Genomic DNA, 20,174 nt, shown 5'->3' with positions numbered 1-20,174 from the left:
TTCCAGCTCCAGCCCCAGGTTCACCTGATTGTCCATGTTTACCGTAGAACCCTCCCATTTTACCTGCAGTAGCGTCATTAACATCTGCCCCAACTGGTAGACCATCTGGACCATAGAGTACCCCCATTTCTCCTGCTGAACTGCCACCTGCACCAGTTCTAGCCCCATCTCCAGCTGAGAGACCACCTGGGCCATACAGCAAGCCAGATCTTCCTGCCTGGCCTACATGACCACCAGCATCAACTGTTAAGCCATCCTTGCCATACAGAGCCCCTGTTTCTCCTTCTCTTTTTATACCGACTCCATTCACACCAGCCACAGTAGGCAGACCATCCTTGCTATAGGGGGATCTCATTCCTCCTGCAGTCTCAGTACCTGCAGCATTCTTACCAGATCTAGTCCCACCTAGCATATCATCCTTACCATACAGGGAATGCTTGTCTCCCACTCTGGTTGAATCAGGATCAAGTCCATCTAACACAGAACTTCCATCAGTAGCACCTAATCTCTTGATACCACCAAAGCCAGCTCTAGAACTATTATCACCTACTTTATAATTTTTGTCATGCCAAGAATCCATACCTTCTGCATCATCCATGTCAATATCAACTGCATCCAACATACCCTCATCTCTGCCATCCACAGAACACCATTCATCTGCTCCTCCTGCTCTATCATCAGTATTTGCTCTACCTGTCATAGAATCCTGGCTGTGTACAGCCCTTAAACCTTTTTTCCCTCCTAAAATTTTTAGTCTGTTACTGTCATCATCTGTCATTGATTCTCCATCTCTCTCTGCTCCAGAAAACTGCCCAGGCCCCATTGTTCCATCTCTGTACGTTTTGCGTAGCCCCTCTTTTCCCAGAAATATATATCCTTCATCAACATCAGTAGAGTAGCCTTGACTGCCTTCTTGGCCATTTCTGTACCAGTCATCTTTTTCCATGCCAGCATCCGTAAGATGATCTTTATCACTAAGATGTTCTCTGCGTTTAGGTTTCTTAGCCCCGTCTTTATCTGTCAATGTTTCTTTCCGCCAGTCAGATTTCTCTTTTTCACCTCCTTCATCCTGTCTCTTTTTTCCTTTGGGATCTGTATTGAAGATGCATTGTTTGATTGAAGGAAAAAAAATTACAGCAAAAGAGAGAAAAAACAACAATCAACATCATGTACTGCATCAACAAAGAAAATTCATTAGCAAGTTATCATTTCTTTCTAAGACAGAAACATAACACATTTAAATGAACTTAAATTCAATTAAAAACCTTTTTTTTCCATTGCTATACTAAGACATAACTTTACATTTCTTAGTTAAGACAACAATTATTTTTAGCTAACAAACATTATATTACATATATATATATACATAATATATATTACATATTTTTTAGTTAACAAACAACAAAAAAATTAAGAAAAATTAAGAAAAAGAAAAAAGAAGAAATGGGAGATCAGGGCAAACCCAGTATGATAGATCCAATTTAGAGGGACTTAAGTGGTATCTGGGACTCTTTGGTTCCTTTTGCCTTCTACCTCCAGCCCTGAAGGAATTGCAGAATATCCCCCACCCAGACTGGTCATCAGTTCCCACCCTTCAATTAGAATCTCATGGCTATTGTGGCAGCTTGCACATTTGGTATCCTGGCACTTGAGAGATCTCCAACCTGAAGACTAAAGATTCCGGTTCTGTGAACAGCTTTGTATTAAACCCATAATTCAGACTTTTCTGAGACAAAAAGTGGGTCATGGACTGTGTTTATTTTCACCCTAGATATAATTTCTGTAGAGCACTGACAGCTCAATGAAGTCCACAGGCAGTTGCTTTTTATGTCATACTCAGCAACCTGCCCTGTTTCTGAAGGGTTACCAGAAAAGGTCTTTATGAAGTACGCCAGCTTTTGCTGCAGCAGGAACTCAAAAGAAACTGAAACAACTACACTTGAGAATCAAAACATATAAGCCAGCTAACTATTAATCTGAATCATAGTGAAGATTGAATCATAGAATATCCAAGTTGGAAGGGACCCATAAGGATCATCAAGCCCAACTTCTGGGTCCCCAGAAGACCACATTGAGAAGAATAGAATAGAATAGAATAGAATAGAATAGAATAGAATAGAATAGAATAGAATAGAATAGAATAGAATAGAATAGAATAGAATAGAATAGAATAGAATAGAATAGAATAGAATAGAATAGAATAGAATAGAATAGAATAGAATAGAATAGAATAGAAAATCACGTGTCTTTTTAAACTCTGTCAGGCTTGCTGACCACGTCCCTGGGGAGCCTGTTCCAGTGCCTGACCACCCTCAGGTGACGAACCTTTTCCTCATACCCAGCCTGAATCTGCTTTCACTGGAAGGCATATTTCCCATCTTCTTTTGAGCTTCTTCTAACCTGTTTAACCCCTACTTTGGAAAGAAAATACCATCTAGCAAGATGCCCTCTAAATTTCCTTGATTGTATGTATGCTGCATCCTCATTAAAAACACATGCTAGGGTATGGAGCATTTTTAGGTAACTGATGGAGAACATACTACTTCATAGTAACTGGAGAGGAAATAAACCAACAGAGTTTGTCATAACTAAAAAATAAATAAATTGTCTCATCTGAAGAGAAAAGAAGGTCTAAACAGACCTTCATTTCTACAGATACAATTTAGGAACTAGAGGCTCCACAATTTGTTTCTCAGTGAGCAATAAGACAGTGAGAGGATTATTATTTTGTTTACATGCTTCAGGCCAACACTGTGGGAAAAATATAGTGTCACTTACACTCTACAAGAAGATAGGCATTTGAGGAACAGAGTCCAGTGTCGAGTGTGTACATGCCATTGTCAGAGGCCACAACATCATTGATAACAAGCTGATGGGTCAAACCGTCAGGGGTCATGGAGATCTGGTGCTTCTCACTTGCCTCAAGGGGGTGGGTTTTATGTAGCCACACAGCATCATAGCAAGGACTGCGTAGGGTACACTCAAAGACAGCATTTCCCTTCTCGGGACAACGCACATCACTGAGTGGCTGCTGAAATCTCACAGGGATGGCTGGAATGGAAAAAAAAAAAAGAAAAAACACAAATCAAAGGCTACAGAAAAGAAATAGAGTTATTTCTGTCTTCTCAGAAGAAAACTTGCTGCAGCTGAAGGAAGAAAGACAGGAACTTGCCATGCCTGTGAACACTACTTTAGGCAGAAAAAAAAAAAAAAAGACTGAGACATGCTCCTGTGCCCACTTCTACAGTATAGAGAGGTAGATTTTTGTCTTTATTATCTTAGTATAAGCATTTATACTATCCATCACTGTGATGTGCTGGTAATTTGTAGTCATTAATGTATTTCAGCATCCTGATACTAGTATTGAGGTTGACAGTTGTTATGCTGAGCTTACAAAAATAAACTACAGCATAGGGTAAGTTAAGGAATTTGTCAACTACCATCCAGAAGTCCAAAGGGTACTTGAACTTAGTCCTTTGGACAACAAATGCAACATCCATACCACATAATCACCTTCCAGATGTTTTTCACCTGTCATAAGGAGCAAACCATTATTAAGCAACACAAAAAAGTCTTCTGTTGTCATCAGCTTTGACTGCTGAGCTATGCATATGCTCCTACATGAAACTTTCCAGCAAAAATAATTTCTTGTTACAGCTACAGATCACATATATCTAACTGAAATCCTTACATTCAGCATCCAGTTCAGTTGAGAAAACAGGTACTTCTTCCACTCTGACTTGATATAAGCCTGCATCTTCTGGCTGCACATCGTTGACAATGAAATTATACCTTTTTCCAATCCGCCTCAGGTAGTGCTTTCTGTATTCATCCCCTGTTCCATATCTGAGCCTCTCACCATCCTAGGAAGAGAAACAACATACTCTTAAAGACAACACACAACTAGCACAAGGCATTTCAAATAAATCAGGCCAAATTTTTGCTATTGATATCAATGAGTGGCAAGAGAGAAGTCTACACTCTATTACTGTTTAAAGTAAACAGCTGTAAGTGGACAGTGCTCATTGTTTATATAACACACAAGCAATACCATGTGCAGTAAGTCCTGCACAGAATACAGCATCTGACTCTCAAACTAGGCAAAGTGGTAATAAGCGCAAGTAAGTTGTTGATGCTTAACTAACACAGTCACTGTAACTTCAAAGATTTCAGCAACTTCAAAGATAGATAAGCAGGCAAGTTCACAACTCTCCAGTCTCTGATACATTTAGGTTACCTTCTCCATGTTGTGGTTGTATAGGTCTCATGTTATGCATTCAATTCACAAGTTCTTAGTTAGCCTGACCTCTTTAATGAATTCAAGTTTTACCTACATTAAAGCTACTAACTGCAGTTTTACTGAAATGTATCTTCCAGTGGAACATCCACAACTCTGATCACATGAGGATCACAGCAACACAACTACATAAATGGATGGGATGTTTTACTTCCTTGATATCTTTTATCAAAGAAGTGAATTAGAATGGAATATAACACTCAAATGAATTAAATCAGTCTGTCTTTCTGGTATGAGACTGCAGAATTTCTGCAGCCTGAAAGACATTGTTAGAATTTACTCTTATCTGAAGAGCCCTTGAAGTAAAAAGGATGTCCGTAACTGACAGAAATGTTTCCGCTGTACTTGGACCTATAAATCCCAAGTGATATTCACCACCAAAGATTACCTGGACCCCCACACCAATGCTTTTCCCTAATCAGTCAATGATTCTGTGATAGACAGACTACTTTAAGATTCTTATTTGCTCTCAGATGCTGCCCAGTGGATCAAGCATTTAATGCAGACAACTACAGTGATTTACGACCTGGGCGACTCATCTTAAGCCTTACCTTAAGCAGATAAATTTTGCTGTTACTATTTTTCAGGTCCATCTCTAGGACAAATGTAGCAGTTCCATCCTTGTTGACCTTGATATGTTGCATATTTTTGATACTGTGAATTAACTGCAAAGAAAGATACAAGAACTTGGTAAATGATACAGCTGCCAAGACAGAAGTTCTTAAGTTGTTGAACAAATGTGAAATCTACCTTCTATCTGCACAGAAAAGAGCTACTTCTAACTTTGTGTATAGAAGAAGCACCTGTAAATGTCCAGAGGTTCTTCTGGTGGGCAAATTGTGTTGTACATGCTGTGCCTGGGTCATTCATACGCTAAACAATCTCTACCTGTCCAGGTTTCTACATACTCTGTATGCGACGGGCAATTTTGACTGTCAGGCATATAACTCTCCAATTCAGTGTTGGAATTCTTATCACAGACAACTGAATACAGAATTTAGCTATGTGGTTCAATAAAAGGATTATCCTAAGTTCACTATCCCCTAAAATTTATGAAGTCAACTCCAAAAAAGTAGGTAGCTTTTTCATCTGCATCAATATAGAAGTAGGACTTTAAAACATTGTCACAAATCGTTGCCTGTCATACAATAACATTTTCATCTGCAATGCAATTTAGGAAGGTTTAGCCCATTTTCAGAAGCTACTGAGGAACTGTAGGACTTGGCACCTTGTTAAAAATCAGTGCATTCATTGTTTTCAGTTTATCCTACCTCTCCTTGTTCACTCTCTGCATCCCTTCTCATCTCCTGAAGCTTTCTCAGCATGCCACGGAAGTCAGAAATTCCATATTTAATACAGATTTTCTCATAATCTCTTCTATCTGCGTGTAGTAACAGTTGAAAGATTGCTTCTTTATCCAGTGTTTTTTGTTTTGGTACTGGGGCCCTTAGAAACAGGGGGAAAAAAATCAAGAATTTTTGAAAGACAGTAAGATGTCTTTTTTCTACACTTAATCCTCTTTCAGTTTACTCTCCATCATTTCTGCAGTTCACTTGCTCCTGTACATATAGACAAGAAAGGATAAGACTCTTCTGGCACAGGCTTTCTGTATCTAGACTACCAAATGAAACGGTGTCAGGGAATAGTCTTGCCCTGGGACATATAGAGCACTGTAAATTTAGCAGTCTGGACAATTACTTATCAGAGCCGCTGGCACAGTTTGGCCCAGGCCAACCTGTACTTTCCCAAATTATTTCTCGGCACAGTTCAGGATTTTACATAGGCCAGAGATCATTCCCATTAGGCAGTCTTTGAGGTTTCCTGCTTGGGAAGTAAAGGGAGCTCAGCAATGGGCACATGGCAGACTGCAGATGGCATGGGAACCAGGGCTCAGTCCCTGATTGCCCAGAGAGATCATTACATGAAGATTTGCCACTCAGCCATGAAGTTACTTGTGCGCTAAAAATGGGGAAGTGGAGAAACAGACCTTTTAAAGTCAAAATCTTCTAGTGCAAGGGAACATACACTTCAAGGCAAGGTTGGTACCTCGTGTTTATCTGTTTCACAGATAGTAGCAAACTGTTCTGATATGTCTGTCCATATGCTGTCTCACAGCAACTTTGGAAACAACATATTGGCATGAAGGTCTATGAAGTTACCATATCAAGAAACCTCTGGGAAGTGTAAAAATGGCCTTCATTATACGGAGGCTTACCGCTTCCTCAGCAGCTTCCTGAGGTCCTGAAGCTTCTTCTTCAATTCTGTTACAAGGGGGGGGGGATGACGACACACAACAGAGAGGGAGGGATTAAAACAACAACAACAAAAAATCAGACGCCCAACACTCTAAGATACGGTCCCCAAAAGAAGATAATGCAAAACAGCCCCCAACGGGAGACCATTCCACTATTCTGTGTTTACCTCTGGTGATGTTTTTATACTTTACGAAAAAACTGCTGGAAAGCTTACAGGTTCATCTGCCAAACTCATGTTCTTTTAGTGTCATGAAAGGTCACTGCTTTCTACGGAGCTTTCCTCTCTTTCTAGAGAGGACACTCTAGAGACCCACAATTTTCCAGCCACGTTAACATGTTTGATGAATTTGACAGCCAAAAATCCTTTTCTAGCACATACCTGGAATCATTATTTGTAATAGCTCAAAGCCATGTTTAAAAATGTCACTTTACCCAAAAGTAAACAGCAAGCAGAAAGTGCGGACAGAACACTAGAGATACATTAACCTTCTCTTACTTTATTTTATTTTATTTATTTAACAAGTTTGGGTAAGTTTCAAGGCCATAAAAGACAGAGAACCTCCTAAAGAATTATATTACTGTTTATTTCCTCAGAATGGAGATTAAATTATGTAATATTTCCTTTGTTTCTGCTGTAATGTCTATACAAGATTAAACAATTCTTTCCCCTGATAAAGCTAGGGAGGAAGGTAGGTCCTGGTAATGTTTTTCTATTCCTTCCTCAAAGGCCTTTGGCACTTTCTCTGATAGCATGCTAATAATGTAACTGTTTCATTTCGTGTTTGCTACTCCCCACCTCCTGTTTTTCTTTCACAGAGCAATGAAGAATAAGTAAAAAATGTACTAGATAGATAAGTATTTGGAATGCAAAAAAAAAAAAAGTATATATATATATATAACTCACCATCAGCAGACTGAGCAGGAACATATTGTGCTTTCCTCTTAAAGCCAACTGAGAGTTTAGAAGAGAAAACAAATGAAAAGCAATTCATAAGATGAACAAGATAACATAGACTAACATCAGTAAGCCTATGAACCATAAAATCCATGCATCTGTCATCAGTACAAGAGGAAATTCTAGTCTGGATTTCGTTGTTAGCTTGACACTGATTCCTAGTCATCCCCACCTATAATGCAACATTTCTATTACAATTGCTTCTGTGCTTATTGGATACTCTGTGCAGTGGACGAGATTGTTTCTGCCCTTACAGTTGAAGCTTACAGTTTAAGTAATGGTAAGAAATACTAATTTCCTGCTTTAGAGATGGGGAGCCAAGGTGCAAGGATTATCTGACCAAAAGCAGGTAATTGCCTTTTAAAATTACGTTATAGGCAGACAGATGAAATGTACACATCCAATATAATCCATGTCCTGCTCAAGTAGATTCCCAGAGCAGGTTAGTTATATTTTACTCATGAATTGCTTATTTCTCTCCACTGACTATGAAGAGAACCAGAGAACCTGGTCAGGTGAAGACATCTGCACCATAGACATCTGAAGTGACATGAGATGGATCCCTAACAAAAGAAGATTGACCAACTTGTCCAACATGATAAAAAAAAAGGATCAAGCCAATTTAACACTAAATCCAGAGCTTCTTGGCATGGTCTGGTGCATTGATGACAATATCCATCTTCTTCTGTGTTGCCTTAAAGCTTGTATTGTCATGGAGTCACCTAAGTGGGGGAAGTTGCGGAAGACCTCCAGTCCTCAATGAGGTAGAAAATAGCCCTTCACGCCAAGGATACTTAGACAATGCTCTGGGCACCCAACCCCCGAGGGACAGTGAAGCCAATTACATGGGACAACAGGATATTTGGACTACAGAACTAGTCAGTCTTACCCTGTATGATCCTGAGGCCGGCAGAGCATGTAGCTTCCCCATATTCATTTACAGCAAAGCAACGGTACACATCAGTGTCGTCTACAGTGAGCTTATTTATCTTAAAAAGAAGAACATAGTAAGAGCTTGCAGCCATGTACTGTGGTTCACTTATTCAACTTCTAATAAAACAGCTACTTGGTGAAATTTCAGATCTTTCTTCTGTTCTCAGAATGACTCCAAAAATGGCTCATTTGACTTTTGTGCTATTTCAGATCTGATGATATCTATATCTTCTTTTATTTGTGAAATATTTAGACCATTTTGCTCTTTTGGCACATTTTAAGAGAATAAACTCTCACAATGTCATCATCTCTAGTATTTGCAATCTGCATCTATTTTGACATTCAGCTTCTCTTCCTGTTTCATCTTGATCATCATTATATGGGTGGAGTGATGCAATTCAGTCCTGAGCTGTGTTTTAGGCTTTTCTAGTAGTTGATTACCTAACCACTTTTGCTAGATGCTGATGTTTCCACCCCGACAGCCCACTGCAGGCTTCCCCTTTTCATTGTGCTCTGTGTGTCCTGTCCACAGTATTTGATCTTTACCTTCAGAACGTATTCATTTATAACTTTATTGAAGAATATTTCATATTTGTCAGGATCGTCCATTTCTCCTTTTGCACGCCTCCATTTCACCTCAGGGGTTGGAACACCTTTGACCACTGCTCTGAAAATGGCATTTTTACCTTTTGAAAGAGGCAAGAAATTAGTTGTTGAAGACAAGCTTGAGCATAAGGATTCTCATGCCAGGCTCCTTGTGTTATCAATAAAGTGATCCTCAGAGTGAGTCACCTCTGCTGTTTTGGACAGAAACATTCTTTAAAAATAATTCTTTTGGTTCTCTCTGTGGAGAATGCCTAAATTACCAATTTAATTTGGAGGAATTTGAGCATTTAATGCAAGATACCTGCAATAACCTAATAACCTTGTCTAACTCACCAGCTTTCAAAGAGGTTTAAAAACTAACTTTAAAATTCACCAGTGACAAATATGGACTCTCCCTGCGTTTTTATTGCACATCCATGTGGATAGAGAAAGCTTTTTTTTCCTCTTTTTTTTTTTTTTTTGCTATCTTGGTCTGATTTTCAACTCTCTTAATAGTAAGAAGTAGTAGGGAATACATGCTTACATGCTTGAGGAGAATGGCTATCATATAGGTAGTGTGTACAAGTTGGTATGGACCAAAATTGTGCCAGTAGCACATCTAAGCTGAACTTGCTATAGCTCTGTTGATTACAGAAATGATTAGAGGGTGTTAGCAGTCATGGCTGGCAGGCTAACACCCCATTTAAAGACCTTTTATGATTGAATATAGACAAACCCTGTCATTATTGACATAGGAAAAAGTGCCACAGCCTAGACTTGAACTAAGGGACTAATTCCCTTGCACTCCAAACACACAGACTCTGCTATTTGAAGAGACAAGGAAGGGAGAAGAGAATGGGGTTCACCTGTGAGGTCTCTCCGTCTCTCCTCCTCTAATAACCTGAGTATACTGCAGCTGACCACTGAAATCTCCAACAGCTTCAAAGTCTTAGGAGACATAAAACAACTAATCAGAGAAGTGACTCATGTGTAGGTAAGTGGGAGTGTCACACTGGAACAGAAAAGGAGATGAGTGGATGTTGCTCAGGGAGGAAATGATTATTATCTTTCCTTTGTAATAGTTTTGGTCTTCAGATGACCAACAATGTTAAAATGTCTCCCCAGAAAGTCTTGCAGTATTTCCCACACCCTTCTGCAGTCACCAGCAAAAAAAAAAAAAAAAATGATGCATCAAGCTCTGTTGGCCATGCAGCCAACAGATTCTTACGAAAAGAATCTTTCTTCACAGTTTTTCCAAGATTGCAGTACCAGAACTATTATTAAAGTCTGAATCCAATTGATTATACTTCTGTCAAATTGTAACAGCTTGGAGTACCAGCTAATCCATGCACTGAATGAAATGATGCTACAATAAAATTAAAGAAACTCAGAGTGCATCTGCATAGACACTGAATTCTCTTTATGCAATGGATGACCTTAACGCCCTAATATTTTGTATATGGACCATGCAGAACCTACATTGAATGAAATAACATAGAAAGTATGACCGGCCACTGATTCAGTTAATGCCTGAAACTCGCAGGCAAAAGGCAGGTGGTGGAGGTGGGATACACCACTAGAGGCCACTGTGCTCCTTCTTAAAATTTCAGTGGCCCATAGAAATCGACACATGGGTGTGACAACACTGAAATCCAGGGTGCTAGAAATTGTTCAGGCTCGTGAGGAAGGAGGTGCTACACGAACTACGCAGGCTATCCACTCCAAAAAGATACTCGCTGTAAGGGTAGAAAGATTACCGGAAAGCTTCCCATTGATTTTGCACCTTAGCTCATTATTTGCCTCCTCTATGCACAATTTGCACTGCTTCTTGGTGAAGAACTACAGCCTAAATAGCACCAGCGGTTCCTCTTACTTTAAAAGGCAGCTAATCTTGTGCTGAACATTCATGAATCCAGTTAGTTAAACAGGAAAATAAAAACCATAGAATCATTAAGGTTGAAAAAGACCTCTAAGATCATCTAGTCCAACCATCCACCACCTACCACCAATATTGCCCACTAAACCACATCCCTAAGTACCACATCTACCCTCTCCTTAAAGACCTCCAGGGACAGTGACTCCACCACTTCCCTGGGCAACCCGTTCCAATGAACATTTTTTAAGGTGTTTAACCTTTTGCTACAAAATACTTACCTTGAGATCTTCCTGCAATAATTCACAGGATTTGTTGTGTACATTAGGAGCCATATTTTGATTGCACATACAATAGTTAAAACTCAGGAGAGCTGCAGCAGTACTAATGGAACTTTCCTAAGTAGTACGTAGACTTTGGCCACACAATACTTTTTGTGGTCTAGTCAAATCTCTTTAGAAACTAGCTTGATTTAATCCGGAAAATTGACATAGGGGAGACACGGAATCAAGCCTGGGGGTCTGTGACTTTGACTTTTTTTTTTTTTTTAAGAATCTCACCTTCCTGCAATGTTAGAGTGACAGGTTTCCGCTCAAAGTCAGGTGTACTGCATCCTTCTGGAATCTTATCCACAAATTGGGCAATATTTACTCCTGGGACAGAAGATTTCTTGTAGGATTTCACTAGAAAGGCAAGGAAAAATACATTCAATTAAGATAATGCGTTTATGTTTTAGAAATGGTCACGCAATCTGCATCGCCTCCCTGTAGAACAGGGAGTGTTTCTGCTCTGCTCCACTTGGACAAGAAAGGAACCATCCATTCTTGTACTTCAGGCTGGGAATGTATCCACAGGCTGGAGCATTAAGGTCTGTGATTTTGTGTTGACTTATTGCACAGCTATGGCTGAAGTGGGAAAATCTGCAATCAAGATATCAGTCCAGGGCCACAATAGCTTACACGCCTAGCAGTGTTTTGGACAGAGAATGCTTTTACGTCAGTCATAATTCCAAATAAAAATTCAAAGTCTGGCATGAGGAAAACCCTACTGCAAAGGTCGGCGGAACCTGATGGGCCAGTTTCTGGTGTCTCTCCTGGTGGTGGTGAGAGACAGACACCTAGTTGCCAAACGACACCAAAAGCAAGTTGGGCTTATTCTCAGGGTTAGTCCAGATAGGTTCCACAGCTGTGGCTGTTCTCTCACCTGCCCGATGGCTTGTCATGATGCTGTGCTCAGCTGCTTGTGGTCAGCACAAACAGGCTACAGGCTCTCCTGTGAAGACAAAACATTTCATTATTTACAATTCACAAAGGCGATGAAAGACCTCAACTCTGCTCACCTTTATGATGCAGTTTGCCCTTCCTTGCTTGCTACATCCCAGCATCCCAGTTGAGAAATGCCTGACAGCCAGCATAGCTCTGCCACCTCTTTCCAAATCACATCATGACAGTTTTGAACCATAAGCACGATGCAAACCAGGTAGGAAAATGGCTAGTGGGGCTAAAGTGAAAACAAACACATCTAACAGCATCCCTCTGACACATCGTCCATTTACATGTCATCTGGCTTTCCTCCAAAGACCTCCTCTCATGTTTCAAGCAAATATTACACCACATGGCACTCACGTGGTGAGTTCTGATGGATGGCAAGAGCAGTTGCTGAGAAGAAAGCCACAGAGATGGATGTCTAAACTGGGGCATGAAGCAGAAGCACATCCTGATCTAAGTAAGCTCGTCTAAATTAGCAACAGACCTGAGAGCAGACTATAAACTAGTACTTACTCTAGAAGGAAATGGTGAAGTGTGAACTTGGCATTAACTAGTTATTGTTATAGATCACTCATGTGACCCTCTGTCAAAGGCGTCTCTTTCCCTGTATTTATAAAGCAGACAGCATATAATGTAACACATCGCTATCTTGCAAGCAAATTGTGAAGGCAGATTTCTTGTCATATGAGAGATGATCAGAAACTATAGAGTTACTGCAGCTCTGAAAGAGCAATTAGATTAGATTCCCATGCGGGATTAATGCTATGTCTCTGCTTACCCGTCTGCACTCCTTTGCTCAACACAGTCAGACTGTGCTGTGACTGCAACCCTTACCAGTTTTAAAAGGAAGAGGGACTTTGACAGCACACCTTTGATCTTCTTTCTGTTTCCTGTATCAACTGACGTTCATGCAACCATGTATTGCCACACTACACCTGATGAAAACGCTGGGTAGGACCCCGGCATTTCCCTATTATACATTTGGCTCAGAGCTGTGTTATCCGTGTGAAACCTGGTTTCAGCTGAGGGTAAAAAAAGTTGCAAATAAGAACATAGACATCTCTCCACAACAAAGCACTGGCTCTACTGCTGTTTTTAACATATATCTCATTTTAGGGCTCTACACACTATACAAATCTCAAACAACTACAGGATCACTACTGATTACTTGGAAAATCATCCTGTTAGCCTCACTAAATTTAGTGGAAATGCCTGTAAAATGATAGAAACAGGAAATGATACGTGGGACTGTGTGAAGGAGGGTCAAGTCCCCTCTAACACCACCCCAGTCTGGTGTGGGTGTTACTATCCACTAGTTTTACATATCCACACACACTAGCTGGAACACTGATATTTTGGCATTATCTTATACCTTCTACTGTAAAAATCTATTTGTGGTGTTTTAAAAATTGCAAATGAAGGGAATGAACAGCTCGTGGGAAGGAAAAATAAAAAACTGAAATGATCAAAAGATGATTCCAGGTTGCACCAGGCAAGGCACTGCACAGCAAGTGGCAGAGCTCTTCAGAGACTCTTAATCACCGTCTCCTGATGGTATTCATTTGTCCTCCAAGGTACTGAACTGTATTAATAGCAAACACTATAATCCCCTACTGCCTTTCACAGTCTTGCATCTTCCTAAACATGTCACCACTCCAGGAGCTGAAATGTCTAACTCTACACAAACGTGACTACTTGTCATTAGCTTGCAACAGTATTCCCCTAAGCTCTCTTTACGTTAGGCTTACATTCGCCCTTCGCTTCTCAAGATTTCTTCCCTCCTACATTAGGCAATTCTGACAAGCATCTATACCGAAACACGAACGTGCTCCTCAGGTCCAAAGCCGTTAAGAAATTTATTTTTTTCTTATGTTATCACGTGTCAAGTCAATCAGGAGTTTTCAGGTGTGACTGTGGACATATGCTAACATAATTCCAAACTATAAAGAGATGGCTACATTCAAACCTAGCTGAAAAAATAAAAATACTGACGATATTCATACATATAGTAATAGACATCATACATGCATCCTCTCAATATGCACTGTGTGTAAACTGCTGAGTTAACATGGCCTTAAATATTTCAGAAATTGTCATGGATTAAAGATAAGCTGCTGTGAGTCCTTAAACTCCTGTGAATTCTTGCCTTCTGGAGGGTGAGACAGAAGCATCCTAATGCCACACACTGACTGCAAAGTTAAAATAACATTGCCAGGATATGCAAGAGAACATTCCTTCAGCGGAATTAATCCAACCACGTCATATTTTCTAGTGTCTTCCATGTTAAATGTGGATTTGGAAATACCGTATCAGCTGGCACAAAAACTTTCAGAATATGTCCTGCTTACTTCTAAAATTTCTACTCCCTTATTACATGAATAACCTTGTTTTACTTTGACTTCAGTTTAATCCCAGAAAAAAATAAATCACAGTTGTTTGTTGTTGTTGTTGTTTGTTTGTTTTTTAAAGAAATTAAAGACAGCAAAAACCTTCCAAAAATTGTCATGGTAGAATTTATATCTCCACTCACAGTTGCCTGAACCAAAGTTCTCTACACTAAGATGATCGCTGATGTTGCCGTTTAGTCAAAAGAGGCAGACAAATGCTTCCAAAGGGCAGCAAACCCCTCCTCTATGAAAGGCTCTTCACCAACAGTCCTAGCATAACAGGGCTAATGCTGGAATTAGCTCAACACTCTCAGTCCTCTGAAAAACAGAGGACTTCATCCGCTAGCCTCATTCAGATAACCAAGATAAGACTTGGCTGTTTCTTATCCCATGTAGAAATCCATCTGGTTTTCAGGGGCGGAGATGTCCCCTTTGGAGACAGTGGCAAAGCTTCCACTGCTGTGAATGCAGAATAGAAGCAAACACTTGATACTGACATCATTTTTAAACTAGCAAAATAAACCAGACAGCCTGAAGGGATGGGAGGTCTGCCTTTCATCCTGTGTATCCATCAATCTATCTGGACGAGACAGTGCAAGAGCCCATTCCCTTTTGTACTATGACTGGGCACTAGTGATAGGCCATAAATCAGCTAAGTGAATAAGGAAAACATTTGGAAGTCACAGGATTTGGTGGTACTAGTGGTGTTACAAGTAGTTATTTATGGGGTTCAGCCAGTAGAACACAGACGAGTTATGACATAACTGCTGGCAAAGACTGGTGAGCAAAATTAGGCAAACCTGTAGAGAAGTGACAGGCAGCAAGCAAGCGATTCATATGCAGGTGATGGATCCAGGGGCACGGGACTTACTATTGGTGCAAGCACAGCACAGGTGGGGTACAAAGCCATTAGCACAGACCACAGTAGAAGATTTAAATCATTATAATAAATTAATCAGCAACAGATGCAGCATTCTATTTCTCTTTGTAATTCATAAAAATCAGGACAGTTCCAACACCGTGAATGTTCAGATTGTGTGTTCAATCCCAAATCCAAACTGTGTTTTACACTAGCAGATCCAGAAGAATCTCCCACCTAAAATTTCTCTTTTAGCTTTGGGTAGGCTTTGTTTGATTGTTTGTTAACATTAAACGATATTTTGAGTTTGAGTCTTCCCATTTCAGATGATTTTTTAAAGAAAAGTCTCATACTCCTGTTAGAGCCGCAAAACTGAAGGCCAGCAACTGTAAGAAGTGCAACTTCATGAAAACTTTTGAGTAGGTCACAGAGGGGGAATGCCACAAGTACTCCTGTGATGAATGGAGGCCTTGTATAGAGCGAGGAGGAATGCCCAAGGATCAGATTTTATGTGACTTATTCCTTCGGAAAAATCTATATTTGGCTTGATCTTCTCTTCTGCCTCAGGGATTATGAATGTAAGCAATTGCTCATGCTGTCTACAATTTATGTATGCACACACCAGATACCATAATTTCTTTCATAACAGACACACATTTTCATACAGTCGATGAATTTACAGCAAGTATTGCAGAGCAAATACAAGTTTTACTAAATGTTCAGAAGAAAAAACAACTTATCCATACTTGCTGTCACAAGAAGCAATGCCTCCAAGATAACAAATGGTAGAAAAGAGAGCATACCTGTGCTACATGTCACACGTTAGCTCCATGGGAAAACTTGCAGCAGGTCTCCTAGAGCCTGCCTTCTAACCAGGGAAATCAGTGCTCGCTGTAGGACACCACCATTCCCAGAAAACTTAAGAGCAATTCACAGACCACAGCAACACACAGTCTACCATGACAGTGAAGGTTGCACCTCATCCCCCCAGCTCTGTATCACCCCCACACAAATCTCAGTGACAGCATGACCAAACGCACTACCTTACGGGTTGAGCTTCTGAGCTGATAGTGCTTTAATTCAACACTGCGCCTCCTAGGACCACGGTCGCTTTGTCCGTTGCCTCAGATGACAGAGCTCTTCAAAGCTGTTCAAGAGGTCTCTTGGTCACAGATATCCGCGATCTGTATGGAAGAAGCCACATCCCTTATTAGTCTGCCCTAAATATCACTAAGTGGTAGAAGAAACAATGCATTCTTGTCCCCTTTGCACCTCTCTGCTCTCCTGGAAGGCAAGCCTGTGCTCAGTAGCTGCCTGGCCGGGATGTCTACACTGCACTGCGAGCAGTTGTGTTGGTTATACACCCACTTCACTCCCACTGCAGCATGGGAGGCACACTTGAACCCAGCAAGCCTCAAGCAAGGCAGTTGGCCAGCTTGGTCATATGTGACCATCAGTCACGGCAATGGTGCATTTCCAAGTGCCAGCTGGGTCAAGACTTTGTGCCACAAGGGACAAACATTTGTGCGGATCAATGGTTTGTTCAAGGAAAGGACAAGCTGTACGTCCAAGTTTTGTAGGACACACCAGTAGATGGGTTCTCAGAGGTCAAAAGTCCATAGGAGAGCTCAAAATTCCTTAGCAGAGAAGTAAGAACAGTGGATTCTGGCATTTGTGCATTGGGAAACCAAGCCTGGGCTTGGTCTTCATAGTAGAATACAGACTGGGAGATTCTTGAGAGGTCTGAAGGAAATAGTTCCTCCTAGAACAGCTTCACTGCCATAGCCCAAAGAGACACCTCCCACTGCAGTCTTTGCTTCCAGCACAGTCACAGATCGATCCCTGATCCCACGAGCAGCAACAAGGCTACTTATTTCCATTGGCAGGTTTTCCCTGGAAATGCACCATATTGTGCCCCAAAATCTTTTGCTTCCAATTTACCTTTGCAACTTGTTAACCTTCCTTCCTATACCCAGAAAGCCCACTTGGGACCAAAGGCACCTCTCTCTAGTTGGTTGCATCCACAGAGATGGCCAGTCTGAGACTGAAAGCTATCTTCTGCATGCACAACACACAGGCAGCCAGGTCTGCTCTGTCTGAAACTCCCCTTTCATTCATTTTTGGTTGAGAGCAAACAATCTTTTTTCCTTTGCACTGTCAACCATATATTGCATTCAATCCATACCATACAACATTAGATCCCCACGTTCAACTCTGAGAAGAAGGGCTGGCTCCAGTAGTTGGCAAAGGAAGTATTCTTATCATGATGTCCACGGTTCACATGCTGTCATGGCTAGCAGAACCAGAACAAGGTTTCTTTTGGTGTCCTACCAGATTACAAGTTCTAAAATCTGTAATTAATGGGAAGGGAACATACAGTACAAATTTGGTCCTGTAACTAAGGCTCGCGTTAGATAGGTCAAGGACAGAAGGATCATGAAGGGCACCATTTCCACTGAAAGATCGCTTCTCTGAGACTAGTGGCAGAGACGCTGGTGGTGGCAGCACGATCTGTCAACTGTTCCAATCCAGGGATGGAATCCTAGACCCATAGAATGCTTTGGGTTGGAAGGGACCTTAAAGAGCATCTAATTCCAACTCCCCCTGCCACGGGCAAGACACCTTCCACTAGACGGGGTTGCTCAAACCTGGTCAAGAGCTTCTTTGCAGGGCTAGGGAACATCATTTTAATTGACAATTTAAAAGGGAAATGGGAAAATGAAATTCTGGAGTAAGTTTCTTCGTTCCTTCTTTCTTCCTGACAGTTACGGCTGGTGACAATATTTACACCTTTCCAAATCATAAGAAAACAACATCAGTATAGGGAAATTTGATTGCTCAAGGTGATCTTAGGGCCAAGACAATTCAATTTTACATCTGTTGTTATATTTACAGTAGTAAAAAAGTAGAAGCAAGCCAAGAAGTTAAGACAATGCCTTTCATCTGCTGCTGAAAAAACACTTTCACACAGCAGCAGACACCACCTTCTAGCAGTGTCCTAGTGGGTTTCCCATGACCTGTTCATTGACTAACGATCATCCCAAGAATAATTCCTTGGATGTTAGTCTCATGGGCCTGGGCAGCAGTTGTATCACGCAGTTCTTCGGGCACTGTAGTCTTAACAGTGAGCACCTTGAATAAAAACAGCTGCTTCACAAGTCTCTAAAGACGGTAACACTTCGTGTAAGCCATGGGATGCGCCCCATTGATTGGTTTCTACTGAAACCTGAATTCAGTTCTCATCAGCTGTTGCAAGACGTAAGCTATCCAGAGCCGCGAGGCTTACTGCGGCTCCCCTACCTACATACGCTCCCCACTGAGAATTGCATTGCCAATGGTATTTAGTCTCAAATCGCATTTAGCTCTTGGAGTCAGCCTGAATGGCTGAGGAACTCCTAGCTATATAGATAGCAGGTTCCAGCAAGCACCAGGAGAGCCACAATTCTGCCTGGTGCGCTGGACCTGGACTTGATAGGACTTTGTCTTATTTCCAGCCCTGGTTCATATAGGTTTTACTGGGTGAGGGGGGGGAAGGGATGGAGACCTCTCCTATAAGGGACTGATAACTTAAAACCATCTGTGACTGAGTAAACCCCTCCAAGAGGCTGACCTTCTTCCATTTCACAGCTTGTTTTCCACCCGCCCACCCAAAAGTCCTGTTAACCCCTGCATGCCAGTGGATAAGCTAACACATACCATTGAAAACCCGCAAAATGTCAGAACGAAGCCCTGTACATTCAGCAGCGGTCACCGCTTTCAATGCAAAGAGGGTGCTTTTTTCCCTGGAAGCAAGTTCATTCCCCTAATGCAGGGCAGTGAAGAAGTGTCAAGAGGCAACAGCTGCAGGACAGATATTTCAGGACTGAATTTAAAAGTACATTTTAATTAGAAAGAGAAGATTGGAAGAATCGTGTTTTCTCTATAATTCCCATCCTCTTTGGTATATATAAAATCACCAGTCAGAATTGGTAGATGAGTGGCACAACTCTTCCTAGAGACTATTGGTGCCTACTACATGGCCCAGACAGAGCAAGAAGTAAAGAAATTAAGACCTGAAGAGTCCAAAAAGTTGAATAGATTTTCCAGTCTGCCAACAGACAACCAAGGTCAAAAGCTCATCTCCCATTAGAGCCACTTGGCCAAGCCACACCATCCTTGGCAGCATGGGTATCTGGTCAGTCACAGCACTGAAGGTCAGGGTGATGTCAGTGGGGCCTTTGGGCAGAAATATTCAGAGATAAGCAGTGGGTCATGATGTACAAAGCTCAAAAGTCAGGTACAACATCCACTTTGGCATAATATTAGTGAGATTCTCACAAACATAATATTCAAAAATACAATATGAAAAAGAAAAGTTGCATTCATTTAAGGATGGGCAAGGGCATAGAAAATGGAATAAAAGTCTAAATTCAGCAAAGGCTATCATTTACCTGCAGCCCTATGTACCATATTCAGTCAGGTGAATCTGACAGTACTGGTCTCGCTGGTCATGTACGTGTAAAGAGACATTTTTTCCATCAGATCACGCTAGGAATCAAATGGATCACAGAACAGCATTTTGTTTTTACCAGGAAAACACCCTGCATCAGGATGAGCAATAGTCACACCATGCACATGGCTGCCCCAGATGAGTCTTCTGGACTCGTATTTGATTTTATATAAATGTGGTGCCCCAAAAAAACTCACAGTTCCATCTTTGCAGATGTCCATGCCCAGCCCAGCCCCTCAACACCAGATCATCCATGTTGAACACTGCAGAAGA

The 20,174-nt window shown here is 41.1% G+C and overlaps 1 protein-coding gene across 1 annotated transcript in view; it reads right to left on the bottom strand.

Moving 5' to 3' along the window:
- IGFN1 (immunoglobulin like and fibronectin type III domain containing 1) overlaps nucleotides 1-20,174 on the bottom strand; it is a 58,994-nt gene that overhangs the window by 16,414 nt on the left and 22,406 nt on the right. The window contains exons 3-14 of the mRNA XM_040535618.1: nucleotides 16,456-16,596; nucleotides 12,102-12,170; nucleotides 11,459-11,581; nucleotides 8,987-9,126; nucleotides 8,397-8,496; nucleotides 7,457-7,504; nucleotides 6,513-6,558; nucleotides 5,569-5,743; nucleotides 4,849-4,962; nucleotides 3,692-3,863; nucleotides 2,779-3,051; nucleotides 25-1,092 (exon numbers count right to left, since the gene is read on the bottom strand). Coding sequence (XP_040391552.1) covers nucleotides 25-1,092; nucleotides 2,779-3,051; nucleotides 3,692-3,863; nucleotides 4,849-4,962; nucleotides 5,569-5,743; nucleotides 6,513-6,558; nucleotides 7,457-7,504; nucleotides 8,397-8,496; nucleotides 8,987-9,126; nucleotides 11,459-11,581; nucleotides 12,102-12,120 — 2,278 coding nt within the window. The 5' untranslated portion in view covers nucleotides 12,121-12,170; nucleotides 16,456-16,596. The remainder of the gene's footprint in view (nucleotides 1-24; nucleotides 1,093-2,778; nucleotides 3,052-3,691; nucleotides 3,864-4,848; nucleotides 4,963-5,568; nucleotides 5,744-6,512; nucleotides 6,559-7,456; nucleotides 7,505-8,396; nucleotides 8,497-8,986; nucleotides 9,127-11,458; nucleotides 11,582-12,101; nucleotides 12,171-16,455; nucleotides 16,597-20,174) is intronic.

This window comes from Cygnus olor, chromosome 24 (genome assembly GCF_009769625.2).
Source record: "Cygnus olor isolate bCygOlo1 chromosome 24, bCygOlo1.pri.v2, whole genome shotgun sequence".
Classification (NCBI taxonomy): Eukaryota; Metazoa; Chordata; class Aves; order Anseriformes; family Anatidae; genus Cygnus; species Cygnus olor.
This window is presented reverse-complemented; position numbering and strand designations above follow the sequence as displayed.